The 15007-nt window shown below is 40.8% G+C and overlaps 1 protein-coding gene across 1 annotated transcript in view; it reads left to right on the forward strand.

The window, feature by feature from the left end:
* TSPAN12 (tetraspanin 12) overlaps positions 1-8740 on the forward strand; it is a 78674-nt gene extending 69934 nt beyond the window's left edge. Inside the window, exon 8 of the mRNA XM_012474088.2 lies at positions 7167-8740. Coding sequence (XP_012329511.1) covers positions 7167-7472 — 306 coding nt within the window. The 3' untranslated portion in view covers positions 7473-8740. The remainder of the gene's footprint in view (positions 1-7166) is intronic.
* The last annotated feature ends 6267 nt before the right edge of the window (positions 8741-15007 follow it).

A 15007-nucleotide genomic window follows, 5' to 3' on the forward strand; every position in this document is an offset into this window, starting at 1 on the left:
GATGATGGTATCTTCTAAATATACAATCATGTCGTCTGCAAATAGAGACAATTTGACTTCTTCCTTTCCTAATCAAATACGCTTTATTTCTTTTACTTGCCTGATTGCTCTGACTAGAACTTCCAATACTACATTGAATAGGAGTGGTGAGAGAGGGCATCATTGTCTAGTGCCTGATATCAAAGGGAATGCTTCCAGTTTTTGTCCATTCAGTACATTGGCTGTGGGTTTGTCGTAAATAGCTTTTATTATTTTGAGATACGTTCGATCGATACCTCATTTATTGAGAGTTTTTAGCATAAAGGGCTGTTGAATTTTGTCAAAGGCCTTCTCTGCATCTTTTGAAATGATCATGTGGTTTTTGTCTTTGGTTCTGTTTATGTGGTGGATTATGTTTATAGACTTGTGTATGTTGAACCAGCCTTGCATTCCCAGGATGAACCCTATTTGATCGTGATGGATAAGCTTTTTAATGTGCTGTTGCAATTGATTTGCCAGTATTTTATTGAAGATTTTCGCATCTATATTCATCATGGATATTGGCCTGAAGTTTTCTTTTTTTTGTTGAGTCTTTGCCAGGTTTTGGTATGAGGATGTTGTTGGTTTCATAAAATGATTTGAGAAGGATTCCCTCTTTTTGGATTGTTTGGAATAGTTTCAGAAGGAGTGGTACCAGCTCCTCTTTGTATATCTGGTAGACTTAGGCTGTGAACCCATCTGGACCTGAGCTTTTTTTGGTTGGTAGGCTATTAATTGCTGCCTGAACTTCAGCCCTTGTTATTGGTCTATTCAGGGTTTCGACTTCTTCTTGGTTTAGGCTTGGGTGGGTGCAAGCGTCCAGGAATTTATCCATTTCTTGCCAGTTTACTGGTTTGTGTGCATAGGGTTATTTGTAGTAATCGCTGTTGGTAGTTAGTATTTCTGTGGAATCGGTGGTGATATCCCCTTTATCGTTTTCATTGCATCTGTTTGATTCTTCTCTCTTTTCTTTTTTATTAATCTGGCTAGCTGCCTGTCTATTTTGTTGATCTTTTCAAAAACCAGCTCCTGGATTTATTGATGTTTTGAAGGGTTTTTTTTTTGTGTCTCTATTTCCTTCAGTTCTGCTCTGATCTTAGTTATTTCTTGTCTTCTGCTAACTTTTGAGTTTTTTTATCTTGCCCCTCTAGCTCTTTCAATTTTAATGATAGTGTGTCGATTTTAGATCTTTCCTTGCTTCTCATGTGGGCATTTATTGCTGTAAATTTTCCTGTAGACACTGTTTTAATTGTGTCTCAGAGATTCTGGTATATTGTGTCTTCGTTCTCATTGGTTTAGAAGAACATCTTTATTTCTGCCTTCATTTCATTGTTTATCCAGTCAACATTCAAGAACCAGTTGTTCAGTTTCCATGAAGTTGTGTGGTTCTGAGTTAGTTTCTTAATCCTGAGTCCTAATTTGATTGCACTGTGGTCTGAGAGACTGTTTGTTATGATTTCCATTCTTTTGCATTTGCTGAGGAGTGATTCACTTCCAATTATGTGGTCAGTTTTAGAGCAGGTGTGATGTGGTGCTGAAAATAATGTATATTCTGTGGATTTGGGGTAGAGAGTTCTGCAGATGTCTATTAGGTTTGCTTGGTCCAGATCTGAGTTCAAGTCCTGGATATCCTTGTTAATTTTCTGTCTCGTTGATCTAATATTGACAGTGGAGTGTTAAAGTCTCCCACTGTTATTATGCAGGAGACTAGGTCCCTTTGTAGGTCATTGCTTTATGTATCTAGGTTCTCCTCTATTGGGTGCGTATATATTTCGGATAGTTAGCTCTTCTTGTTGCATTGACCCTTTTACCATTATGTAATGCCCTTCTTTGTCTCTTTTGATCTTTGTTGGTTTAAAGTCCATTTTATCCGAGACTAGGATTGCAACTCCTGCTTTTTTTTGCTCTCCATTTGCTTGGTAAATCTTCCTCCATCCCTTTATTTTGAGCCTATGTGGGTCCTTGCACGTGAGATGGGTTTCCTGTATACAGCACATTGATGGGTTTTGACTTTTTATCCAATTTGCCAGTCTGTGTCTTTTGATTGGGGCTTTTAGCCCATTTACATTTAAGGTTAATATTGTTATGTGTGAATTTGATCTTGCCATTTTGATGCTAGGTGGTTGTTTCACCTGCTAGTTGAGGCAGTTTCTTCATTGTGTCAATGCTCTTTACCATTTGGTACGTTTTTGGAGTGGCTGGTGCTGGTTGTTCCTTTCCATGTTTAGTGCTTCTTTTAGGAACTTTTGTAAGGCAGGCCTGGTGGTGATGAAATCTCTCAGCAATTGCTTGTTCATAAAGGATTTTATTTCTCCTTTGCTTATGAAGCTTAGTTTGGCTGGACATGAAATTCTAAGTTGAAAGTTTTTTTCTTTAAGGATGTTGAATATTGGCCCCCACTCTCTTCTGACTTGTAGGGTTTCTGCCTAGAGATCTGCTGTGAGTCTGATGGGCTTCCCTTTGTGGGTAACCCGACCTTTCTCTCTGGCTGCCCTTAGCATTTTTTCCTTCATTTCAACCCTGGTGAATCTGATGATTATTTGCTTTGGGGTTGCTCTTCTTGAGGTATATCTTTATGGTGTTCTCTGTATTTCCTGGACTTGAATGTTGGCCTGCCTTGCTAGGTTGGGGAAGTTCTGGATAATATCCTGAAGAGTGTTTTCCAGCTTGGATTCATTCTCTCCATCACATTCAGGTACACCTATCAAACATAGATTAGGTCTTTTTATATAATCTTGTATTTCTTGGAGGCTTTGTTCATTTCTTTTCACTTTTTTCTCTAATCTTGCCTTTTCGTTTTATTTCATTGAGTTGATCTTCAATCTCTGATATCCTTTCTTCTGCTTGGTCGATTGGGCTATTGAAACTTGTGTATGCTTCGCGAAGTTCTCTTGTGTTTTTCAGCTCCATTAGGTCATTTATAGTCTTCTCTAAGCTGTTTATTCTCATTAGCATTTCATCTAACCTTTTTTCAAGGTTCTTTATTTCTTTGCATTGGGTTAGAACATATTCTTTTAGCTCATAGAAGTTTATTATTACCCACCTTCTGAAGCCTGTTTCTGTCAATTCATCAGACTCATTCTCAATCCAGCTTTGTTCCCTTGCTGGTGAGGAGTTGTGATCCCTTGGAGGAGGAGAGATGTTCTGGTGTTGAGTGTGTTCATCCTTTTTGTGCTGGTTTCTTCCCATCTTTGTGGATTTATTTACCTGTGGTCTTTGTAGTGGTAACTTTCAGATGGTTCTCTGAGTGGACATCCTTCTTGTTGATGTTAAAGTTATTTCTTTTTGTTTTTTACTTTTTCTTCTAACCATCAGGCCCCTCTGCTGCAGGACTGCTGGAGGTCCACTCCAGACCCTGCTTGCCTGGGGATCACCCAAGGGGGCTGAAGAACAGTAAGGGTTGCTGCCAGTTTCTTCTTCTGTTGTCTTCATCCCAGAAGTGTACCCACCAGATATCAGCCTGAGCTCTCCTTTACAAGGTGTCTCTTTGGATATACAGGGGCCAGGGAGTTGCTTGAGGAGACAGTCTGTCCCTTATAGGAGCTCAGGTGCTGAGCTGGGAGCTCCATTGTTCTGTTCAGAGCTGCTGGGCAGGTATGTTTAAGTCTGCTGCAGCAGAACTCATAAATGCCTTTTTCCCCAGGTTCTCTGTCCTGGGAAGGTAGGGATTTATTTTTAAGTTCCTGATGTGCTGCTGCCTTTTTCCAGAGATGCCCTGCCCAGCAAGGTGGGAGTCTAGCCACAGTCTGCCAGCAGAGGCGTTACTGAGCTGCTGTGGGCTCTGCCCAGCTGCTTTGTGAACTTCCTGTTAGAATTGCCTCAGTAATGGTGGTCTGCCTCAGTAATGGCAGACTGCCTCAGTAAAGGCAGATTGCCTCAGTAATGGCAGACTGCCTCGGTAATAGTGGACTGCCTCAGTAGTGGTGGACTGTCTCAGTAATGGCTGACACCAGAGCTGGATTGTCCCAGGTCCAGCTGCACTTGCTGCAAAACTTTCAATCCAGAGTGTTTCAGATTGCTGGTCTTTGTGGGGGGTGGGGCCTGCTCAGCCAGATCACCTGGCTCCCTGTTTCAGCCCCCCTTATTTTTTTTCAGTTGAATGAGTGGCTCTGTATCCCAGGCATTCCAGGGATAAATGTATCTGTATCCCAGGCTCTGTATCCCAGGCATATCCACCTGTTGAAATGGCTACCTGCATTTGTGTGAGTGCTTTGAGCAGAGATCCACAGTACTGGCTGAAACAGCCATGCTGGAAGCTCTTGGTGCTTTTCAGCCTGGGAATCTCCTGGTCTGTGGGCAGTAAAAACTTGTTTGGAAATGTGGTGATAACTCACCCTCTGCATTCTTCTTGCTGGGAACTGCACTCCAGAGCTGTTCCTATTCAGCCATCTTGGATCACCTCCAGGAAACATTACTTTTCTGACACAGTTTCTTAGCTTAAAATGAATTAGTCTAAGGGGTAGGAGATCTTAAGCCAATATAGATACAAGGTAAGCCTCAGAGACTATTGAAAAGTTAAAAATGAAAAAATTGGCTCACAGTATTTTATGTAGTTGAATCATCTGCATATAAATTTCTTGAATGGTTTACCTTTTTAATAACTAATGCACTGTTATTAATTATAGTCACCATGTTGTATTATACACCTCTTTAACTTATTCCTCCTGTCTAACTGAAATTTTGTATCCTTGAATGGTTTACCTCTAATTCTTTTTTTTTTTTTTTTGAGACAGGGTCTCACTCTGTTGCCCAGACTGGAGCGCAGTGGTGAGATCTCGTCTCACTGCAACCTCTGCCTCTGGGTTCAAGCGATTCTCATGTCTCAGCCTCCCCAGTAGCTGAGGTGACAGGCGTGCACCACAATGCCCAGTTAATTTTTGTATTTTAAGTAGAGACAGGATTTCACCATGATGGCTAGACTCTAGACCTCAAGCGATCTGCCTGCCCGGGGCCCCCAATGTGCTGGGATTACAGACATCAGCCACCATGCCTGGCCAGTTTACCTCTAATTCTGAAATCTGTTATAATTATCATTACCAAAATATGGATATACTCATGCTAATTCTTTATTCTCTAGCGATCCATTTTTGTGCTAAGTACTGAGAACATAGGTAAGGAATCAGCTAAACATGATCCAAGGCTGTTTTATATCAATTTCCTGAAAGATAGATGTGAAGAAATAGTGCCACATTACTTGGTAATGATGTTAAATGAAGTTGCTATGCAAATTAATTTTCCAGATGTCTGAAGCCAAACCTTTTTAACTTAACAAATTTTGAGGTGACTCTTCCCAAATTATGTAAAATATTTCTCTGCTTCATCAGGAAGCTAATGATCTAGTGTTTCAGTCATAAGTAATCATTTTGGACAGTTATTTCATTGTCCTGTAAAACAGTGGCAGCCACCTTGCTCTTGTAGGGTAGAGTTGTGCATAAGTACTTACTAGTGACATAAGGCTGTGCTTTTGGTGTTTTCATACTCTCATGAAGTGTTGTACCTCATACTTTTCCATTAATATCTGCTAATCATAGATTTTCCATCTATTTTTAATTTGATCTTTCTACTTTCTAATCTGTGAACTGACACATCAGCTAAGATATTGTATCTATTGAGTTCTTAATATGTATGAGGCACTATTTAAAGTGTTAAAATGTGCCTGTGCATTTAATCCTCCCAACATCTCAGACAGGTAGGCACTATTATTATCTACATTTTCAGACAAGAAAACTGAAGCACAGAGAGATTAAGTAACTTGCCCCAAATCACATAGCAGTTCATGATCTTAATCATTATACTATACTGTTGAAGTAGCATCATTCATCTGGAGTAATACCCAAGGTTTGCTGTCTCACACCAGGGAAATCAAGGATGTGAACACACAAGGAATGTAGTTAAGAGTAGAGGTTGAATAGGCAAAAGAAAGAGAAGAGCTCTCTCCTGCAGAGAGGGTTCCCGAGTGGGTTCTCTGGTCCACAGCAAAATGCAGTGGGTTTTATTGATGTGCTTGAGGAGTCGATGTCTGATTTACACAGGGCATGAAAGATTGGTCAGACCAGGTGTGCCATTTCACACATAGTGCATATAAATCTGACCACTCCCACCCTAATCTCTTATTATGCAAGTAGGTTTTCCACCTGGCTGGCACCATGTTGCCTGTTTCTTTACTGTACATGTAGTGACAAAGAAAAGGGAAGGTAGATCCTCCATGTTGAACATACCTGGCCCCCAGGTAGCCCCTTTCCATTGGCACAGCTGCTGGCATTCACCCGTGCAAGCTTCCAGCTTGCTTTTCAATGTCTACAACTTGATTTTCAGTCTGTTTTTTTGTTAGAAAAGAAATGATTTTGAAGCTGCTTTTTGTTAAAAGGGAAATTCCATTGAGAACTCTTTTACCCTCACTATTTGCCTAAATAATTTCTATCTCCTGTGTCACTGTGTCATATAAAGATGCTTATTAAAATGACACATAAACCTAAGAGTGAATGAGCTCTCATAGAATACTTGAATGGAACTCTGAAAAATACTTAACATTTTGGTGAGTTGTCTTTGTGATGTCTGTTTTCATTTCCCACAGAATGTATGTGTATGTGTGTGTTTGTGCAAATTTCTTGCGTTTGTATCAAATAGGTAAGGTGGCCAGAGAAGCAACTTTACCAAACCAGTGTGAGGTATTATTAAATCATAAACAAGTGTGCCATATCTGGCCTAATGCCTTTTTGTGTGTTTGAAGTTTCACTGGAACCCAGCCACATCCATTTATTCACTAACCATCTATGGTCTCTTTCCTGTGACAGTGGCAGGGATGAGTAGTTGCCATAGAGACCACATGGCCCACAGAGCCTAAAATATTTACTGTCTTGCCCTCTAAAAAAAAAAGAATTTGTCAACCCCTGCTCTAGATGTTGATTTTATACCAGTGGGTCTCAATTTCAGGTTTTGAGAAAGACAAAAGAAGGGGTTGGCTCATCAGAATCCACTAGATAGGCTTTTCAAAAGCTACACACCTCCCTCTCTCCTCCTTCTCATAGGCTTTCCCTATTGAGAATCATTTCCTTAAACTTTATGATCCAAATAGTCTGATTGTATTAACTGTTATTGGCCTTCTGTAACATATCTAAAGTAATGTTGACTGTGTATTTCTTTTACAGGGTTGTGGGAAGAAAATGTATTCCTTTTTGAGAGGAACCAAACAACTGCAGGTGCTGAGGTTTCTGGGAATCTCCATTGGAGTGACACAAATCCTGGCCATGATTCTCACCATTACTCTGCTCTGGGCTCTGTACTATGATAGAAGGGAGCCTGGAACAGAACAAATGATGTCCTTGAAGAATGACACCTCTCAGCACCTGTCATGTCCCTCAGTAGAACTGTTGAAACCAAGCTTGTCTAGAATCTTTGAACACACATCCATGGCAAACAGCTTTAATACACACTTTGAGATGGAGGAGTTATAAAAACAAAATGTCACAGAAGAAAACCACAAACTTGTTTTATTGGACTTGTGAATTTTTGAGTACATACTATCTGTTTCAGAAATATGTAGAAATAAAAATGTTGCCATAAAAGAATACCTAAGCATATAATATTCTATGCTTTAAAATGAAGAGGGAAGAGTTTCATGTCATAAGTCACCACCTGGACAATAACTGATATTCTTAAAATGCTGAAGACAGATCTAATACCACTGTGTAGCCTGTGTATGACTTTTGCTGAACACAGTTATGTTTTGAGGCAGCATAGTTTGATTAGCATTTCTGCATCCATGCAGACGAGTCACATATGGTGGGACTGGAGCTACAGTAAAGGTTGATTTACTTCTACCAGCTAGTATATAAAGTACTAATTAAATGCTAACATAGGAAGTTAGAAAATACTAATGACTTTCATTACTCAGCAAGCTATGCTTTTGATGCTAAATAAATTATATGTCAGAAAACTTTCAAGATTGGTGACTACCTAAATATGATTTTTGCTGGTTACTAAAATATTCTTACCGATTAAAAGAACAGACTAATGCATTGTCTTAAGCTGATCAGGGGTCTAGTTGTATATAAGTCTGTGTTAAGTCTGTATAATTCAGTAGATTTCAGTTCCGATAATGTTAAGAATAACCATTATGAAAAGAAAAATTTGTCCTGTATAGCATCATTATTTTTAGCCTTTCCTGTTAATAGAGCTTTAATATTCTGTCCTGGGCTTATATTACATATATAACTGTTAATTTAAATACTTAACCACTAATTTTGAAAATTACCAGTGTGATGCATAGGAATCATTCAGAATGTAGTATGGTTTTTAGGAAGTATTGACAAGAAAATTTGCACATAAGTTAGTTGATTCAGAAAGGACTTGTATGCTGTTTTTCTCCCAAATGAAGACTCTTTTTGACACTAAACACTTTTTAAAAAAAGCCTATCTTTGCCTTCTCCAAACAAGAAGCAATAGTCTCTAAGTCAATATAACTCTACAGAAAATAATGTTCTTTTTCTCCAGAAAATGCTTATGAGAATCATTAAAACACTTTACAATTTATCTAGAGATTCTTTGTTTTATTTCACTGATTAAAATACTGTGGTGAATTACACAGATTATTAAATTTTTTACAAGAGTATAGGATATTTATTTGAAATGGGAAAAGTGCATTTTACTGTATTTTGTGTATTTTATTTCTCAGAATATGGAAAAAATTAAAACGTGTCAATAAATATTTTCTAGAGAGTAATGACTTGTCTGTGCCTATTTTTTAATACATTACCAGCACTTATGCCACTTGAGAAGATTTTCAAAAAGAGAAAAACATGAGAAGGAATGATTGAATAAAAGTATTAATATTGATTTCCAGACTCCGGAACAGACCTATAAGAGTATGTATTTTCATTGAGAAGAGTCCAAAAGATGCCCATTTATTTTCACTTTTGCTTTTTAGCTAAATATTAAATAATATACTTGTTTGAGATAATACGCCCATTTATGTTAATTTATCTTTTCATTGTTTGTATATCACAGTTTTATAACACAAATATGCCCATTTGTGTTTATCATTTCAATGTTTGTGTATCAGTTTTATAACTATTATTAATTTTTAAGAGAATATGAGTCTTTTAATTTTAAATTCTCTTCAAATGAGTCAAGGAATACAATACTTGAAATTAATCACCATCTTTAAAATCTTCATAGATTTAAATGAAAACTGAGTACATTACTTGTTCAATCAGAGCCAAAAGCTTCCCTTTTAATAACTTCCTCAACACCCCAAATCCCTGTAATTTCACCTAAAATACCCAAGTAACTGAGATAGTTATGAGTTTTGTTTGAATTATCTGTATAATCGTCAAATTTAGCTGCTTTTTTGATATGTCTCATAGTCGAAGCAAGAGCAAGCATAATAAAAAGTCCTCAAATTATAAGAGTTGATTTCTACATTTTTAGACTTAACGATATTTTGATATATTACCTGATTTACTACCCTCTAGAATGGTCAATATAAATTTAGACAATTTTGCATACAATACACTTGCTTAATGGGAATGAATGACATTTATAGCAGTGGCCCACAAAAGCCTCTTATGGTAGCTGTGCACCTGGAATAATAAAACTACATGGGAGTTAAAAAAGTGTATTTAATGTGGTAGAGCTGAGGGAATTCACTGTTCAGGTACATTGCAAACAAAACTATTAACTGTTTCTTTGGGAATTTTTAAACGTGCTCTCTGGTAAAAAAAATAAAATAAAATCACCATTTTTTAAAAGTAGAAATTTAAGAAGATTATTTTTAGACTGGTTAACAGTCCATTCAAAGTGCCCTGGAGACTCAAAGATGGCAACAAGAGATGACGTCTGTCCTTAAACACTGTAGAATCTGGGTTAGAGACACTCGTGCTAACCACAGGAAAAATAAATAAAGGAATATGCAGTGAGTGGGGCCCTTCTTAAGAATAGGGGATGGAGTAGAGTGGAATTAAGGCAACTATGCCCAGGAAATGGCCTTCAAGCTGTATCAGAAGGAGCGGTGGAGACTAGCTGGCTCATGGAAAACGTTCCATGAGCCATGAGTTTGAGGTCAAAAGTATACATTGTTTTGGAGCAATGACCAATAGTTCAATGTGGTTAGACAGATCATAGGATGCTTGAAGAGACACAGTGGGAGAGGAAATGAATGAAATTTGGGTTTGGGTACTTTGTTCGGTAGGCTAAAGTAAAGTCACTGAAGTGATTTCAGAAAGAGAAATGATAAATATTTCATTAATTTAACTGGATTAGCCAAGTGACAAAGAAGGGGCCATGAGACAGATATTAGGCAATTCCTGGGGAGGCGGGGTGGGCAACCATTGACCACAGTCTAGGTAAATGGAGTGCTCAAGAGTTGTCCACACTGCAGGCCCTGGCTGGAGACTGGAGAGATTGCTGTTGCTGTGGTCCTGGAGAGGGATAGACATCCTCACCAGGACAATGGAAGTCAAAAAACAGAGTGCATAAAACAGATTACAGCAGGGTGAATCCACAAAACTTGGCAGTAGATAGACCTCAGGGAGCATGGGACAAGAAATAAAAGAATGGAAATTTCTGGATTTTGTGCCTGGTAAATTGGCAATGGCATTCATCTCAATGGAAGACTGCAGGGGAATGGGTATGAGAGGGTAATTAATTTGGTCTGAGACACACTGAGTTGGAGATGCCTGCAGGTCATGCAGATGGAGATGTCTACAGGCAGCTGTAAATTTCAGTCTGGAGCTCAGGAGAATTCACTGTCAAGCCTGAGATTTTTTATGCATTGCTTTCCCATCTCAGGAAGCCTGACAGAAAGTGGGCTGGGAACCAAATGTTATATGAGGAGAATCTTAAATAGATTGCCACAGAACCTTCCTTTTGTCTGAACTCCCACTCCTGTGGATGAGTCAAGAGAGGTAAGGAAACAAGAAATGACTATACTACTGAATCTTCTTCAGCAAAGGAGCTGCCCCCTTTCTAAAAACACTGCCAACTGCTATGTTGCTTCACCCAACCCCCTTCCTATCACCATCCTGAGATTTACGAGTAGACTAATCTCTCCTCTGAACTGAGTTCTCATTTCCTCACATCTTAGAATCATATACAGGAGAATCTTTGGTATCATCCTGATCTTGAAAGCTTTTATTTTTCTATTTGAATGTGTTAATTGCAACCATTCTTTATCTCATACTTTTGGGGGTGCGTACTAGGTACCACGCACATGTAGGAGGTGCTTTACACTTACTTTTTGTGTTCTTCACAACTCTTTTGCAATTTGCAGACACCATTAGCCCCATTTTATTTTACCAATGAAGAAGAGGGACTCCAAGAGACTGAATAAATTTCCTTAGCTAATATGTGACAGAGCTGTACTTCCACTCTGTCCAGTTTGTGACATGATATCTTCACCAACCTGTGGTGAAGCTCAGATGATTCTTTACATAGAAAAGTCAAATTCTCCTGCATGTAAATCTATATAATCAGGCCTAATCAGTCTCCAGATTCTACCGCTACTTCTTTCAAAGTGATGCTCTCGTCTATCTCACTTCGTTCCTACTATTATTTCCCCAGAACAAGTGTAGATTATCTAAAGCTTTGGTGGAAGCCAATGCTCTCTCTTCTTACCTCATCTCCTCCCATTGCTCTATCTTGTACACACACATACACATAAAGGCAAATTAAGTTCTTTATTGAGATTATATATATATATACACACATATATACACACACTATATATACATATGTGTTTATATATATATACACACACACACATATATATATCCAATATATGTACACCTTTCAAGTATACATTTAGTTTTGGCAACTATATATACCCATATAACCACAACAACAACCAAGATCCAGAACATTTTCCTCATGTCAAAACATTTCCTCTTGCCCATCTGTGATAAATCCTGCAGTCCCCACTCCTAGCCCCAGGCAACACTGATCCGCCAAACGTCACTCAAATTAATTCTTGTGAAACTTTATTCTTATCTTGCTGCTTCCTTACTCAAGCACTTCCAGAGGTTCCTTGTTGTAAGAAAGGCAGCGCTTCCCAGCTCATTTGTGTATTATGTTATTTATACAGCACGTTAGGATACGTGAAGCTCAGCGGCCACTGGTCACCCTAGGTTTTGCCTGGCTACCATGAGAACTATGAGAAAGCAATAAATAGCTCAATTTGAAAGTTTGGCTGCTACACTAGACATCTCAAAATACAGTGGCTTAAATAAAATAGAAGTGAAATTTTAGTTCAAAAAATGCATATGTGAGTAGCGTCAAGTATGACTGCCTGAAAGTGTCTGGGGCTCAGGATCCTTCTCTCTGGCTACTCTACTACGCTGAGGTGTTTGCTTTGTTCACATGGACCAAAGTAGCACCCTACTTCCATATTTCAGCCAACAGGCTAGACAATAGGGAAAGTTGAAGGGAAGGAAGCATACCTCTTCCCTTTAAGGACCTACTCAGAAGCACACACTGTAAGATTTGTTCTTGCCGAGTTTAAAAGGAAGAAACTGAGGCCAACACAAGAAGATCCAATATGAAGGGTTTATTCAGGCTCCCGGGCGAGGTTCTGTGGTCCAACAGGAGGGGCCGGAGAAGTCATGCGGACTCCTCTCAGATGTGGGGTTTTATAGGGAGTGAAGGAGCTCGATTGGTTGTGGGAGAGCAGGACTACTATTGGGTAAGGTTACAAGCCTTTGTTTGCATACAGGACTTGACTGCTATTGGTTAGAATTACTCGGCTGCTATTGGCTAGAAGGACTCAGCTGCTATTGGCTAGAAAGACTCGGCTGCTATTGGCTAGAATCACAAGACCCCGCTTGCATACTGGGTTCTTTAAGGAAGGCCAGGCTGTGCGAGAAGGGGAGAAGGGAACATGCCTGAGCATGTCCGAGCTTTTGGAAAAAAGCGGGGGTGGGGTGTGCATCCGAGCTCCTGGCGAGGAATTACATTACGACCTTTTGATGATAGATAGAGGGCACCACTCTTTCTGACTACTTCCCGCTGAATAGGGGCAAAGTAAGGGGGACAGGTCAGTCGGCTGGTGCCTCGACTGTGAATCAGATGAAGGGATGAAGCAGCATTTGATTGACAGCCACTCATCCAATTTCTCGCATACAAGCTTGTAGGAACCTTCTTTTTCCGCCATTAATAGGTCAAGGGCCTGTCTGTTTTGGAGAATTACTTAGGCTAGTAACATGATTTGTCACTGGAGGGAGGCCAGAGAGGCAGCTGATGCTTCAATGGCCACACGGAGCTTATCTTCCAGTTGGGCGGCTGAAGTGACACTGTACCCTAGGGCACCGCTCCCGAGTCCGGCTGCTGCTAGAGAGGATTCCGCTACCTGCAGCTTTACCCTGGGCTTGGCAAGGGTAATGGAGGTCCTCAAGTCCAGGCTGCATCAGTCATCCAGAAGGCTGAGAAATTCAGGCAAATGGATTGTTTCCTGTGGACCGGCCTGCTCCTCACATAGAGGTGCAGGGAGTGGGCCTGTGGTCCAGGACAGGCAATCAACCTTCCAGTGTCCAGTCTGTTTGCAGTTTGGGCAGGGTCCAGGAGGTGGATGAGGACAGGGGCACTGGCGGGCCCAATGTCCCTCTTGACCACCTCTGAAACAGGGCCTGGGTCAGGCCCTTGGAGCCTTTTGGAAGAGTTTTGATGGACCTCCCCCACCGGATGTTCAGGGGGCTGCGGGCCTCAGGGCTGCTACAAGAGCTCGGGTTTGGAGACCTACCTTCTGCCATAAGTAGGCCTGTCGAGTGGCCTCAGCCTTATCCTCTTGGCTGTTAAAAACTTTAAATGCTATGTTTACCAGGTCCCATATGGGAGTTTGGGGACCCTCTTCAGCTTTTTTAAATTTCCTCCTTATATCAACTGCCGACTGGGAGATGAAGTGGGTGGCTAGAACTGTAGCCCCTCTAAAGAGGCCGGATCCAGCCAGGTATGGAGGATCATAGCATTAGTTAGTCGGTCAAGAAAGGCAGTGGGGTTTTCAGTAGGGCCCTGAGTTATTTCCCTCAGTTTATCATAATTAACTACCTTCTGGGCTGCGCTTTGCATGCCTGCTAGGAGGTGTCGTTAGGAGCACAGTGTGAGCAGGTGTGAGCACTAACAGGAGAGGCCAGGTTGTAATTAGGAGGTGGAGGAGCTGAGGGGGGTTGAGGTCTGTCATAGGGCGGAGGATTATTGGGTCGGGCCAGTGGAAAGGAGAGTTCCTCAGGCGCATTGGAGTCAGAAAAGGAAGAGGAGGAGGGTGGAGGGACTAAAGGTGTAGAGAAGGTTTCTTTGGCTAGAAGCACCTGGGCAGTGGTGCAAGAGGAACAGAGGGTGGGGCAGGAATGAAAATACCAGAAAGCCTGCATATTTACAATGATTATAATCAGGAAGAAAACAAAAAGAGACAGGGCTAAGGCTATCTGCCACATGGAGGCTACAATAAAGACAGTACCACATATAAGAGAGGGAGAGAGAGAAGAAAAGAAAGAAAAAAAAGAGAGAGAAACAGAAAAAGAAAGAAACCGAAAATACAGTTTCTTACTTAATGGGAGCCTTTTATGCCAATGGGCTAGTTCAAAATAAAGATTTTGGTATAAGCTGGGGGGGTTGGCTCTGCCGTAAGGCAGGACTGCTTGAACGGGGCTTCTGAGTACCCACACCTCAGTTGCTGGTGAGGGTTCAGGAAAGTGGGGATGTCTCCCTCAAATTCCCGACCCTAAAAAACCCCTCACAGGGAGAGAACAAGAGTGTAGGGATGTCTCCTCTTACACTCAGGTCCTAAGCCGGGGCCCCAGACCCACGGCAGGCAGCCGGAGTCCTGGACCCACAGCCGGAGTCCCGGACTCGAGTCCCAGACCCCCAACAGGAATCCCTGATGCTGCAGTGGTTTTGGACAGGGACTCCTGTCCGAGAACAGTGGGTGGGGTGGTGGACAACAGAAGTCTTACCTTGTGGTGAAACGGTGGCTCCCCAGTCCGGCTTTGTGTGGAGGAGTCAG

The sequence above is a fragment of the Aotus nancymaae genome, unplaced genomic scaffold (assembly GCF_030222135.1).
Source record: "Aotus nancymaae isolate 86718 unplaced genomic scaffold, 86718_ANA_hifiasm-v0.15.2.pri h1tg000002l, whole genome shotgun sequence".
Taxonomy (NCBI): domain Eukaryota; kingdom Metazoa; phylum Chordata; class Mammalia; order Primates; family Aotidae; genus Aotus; species Aotus nancymaae.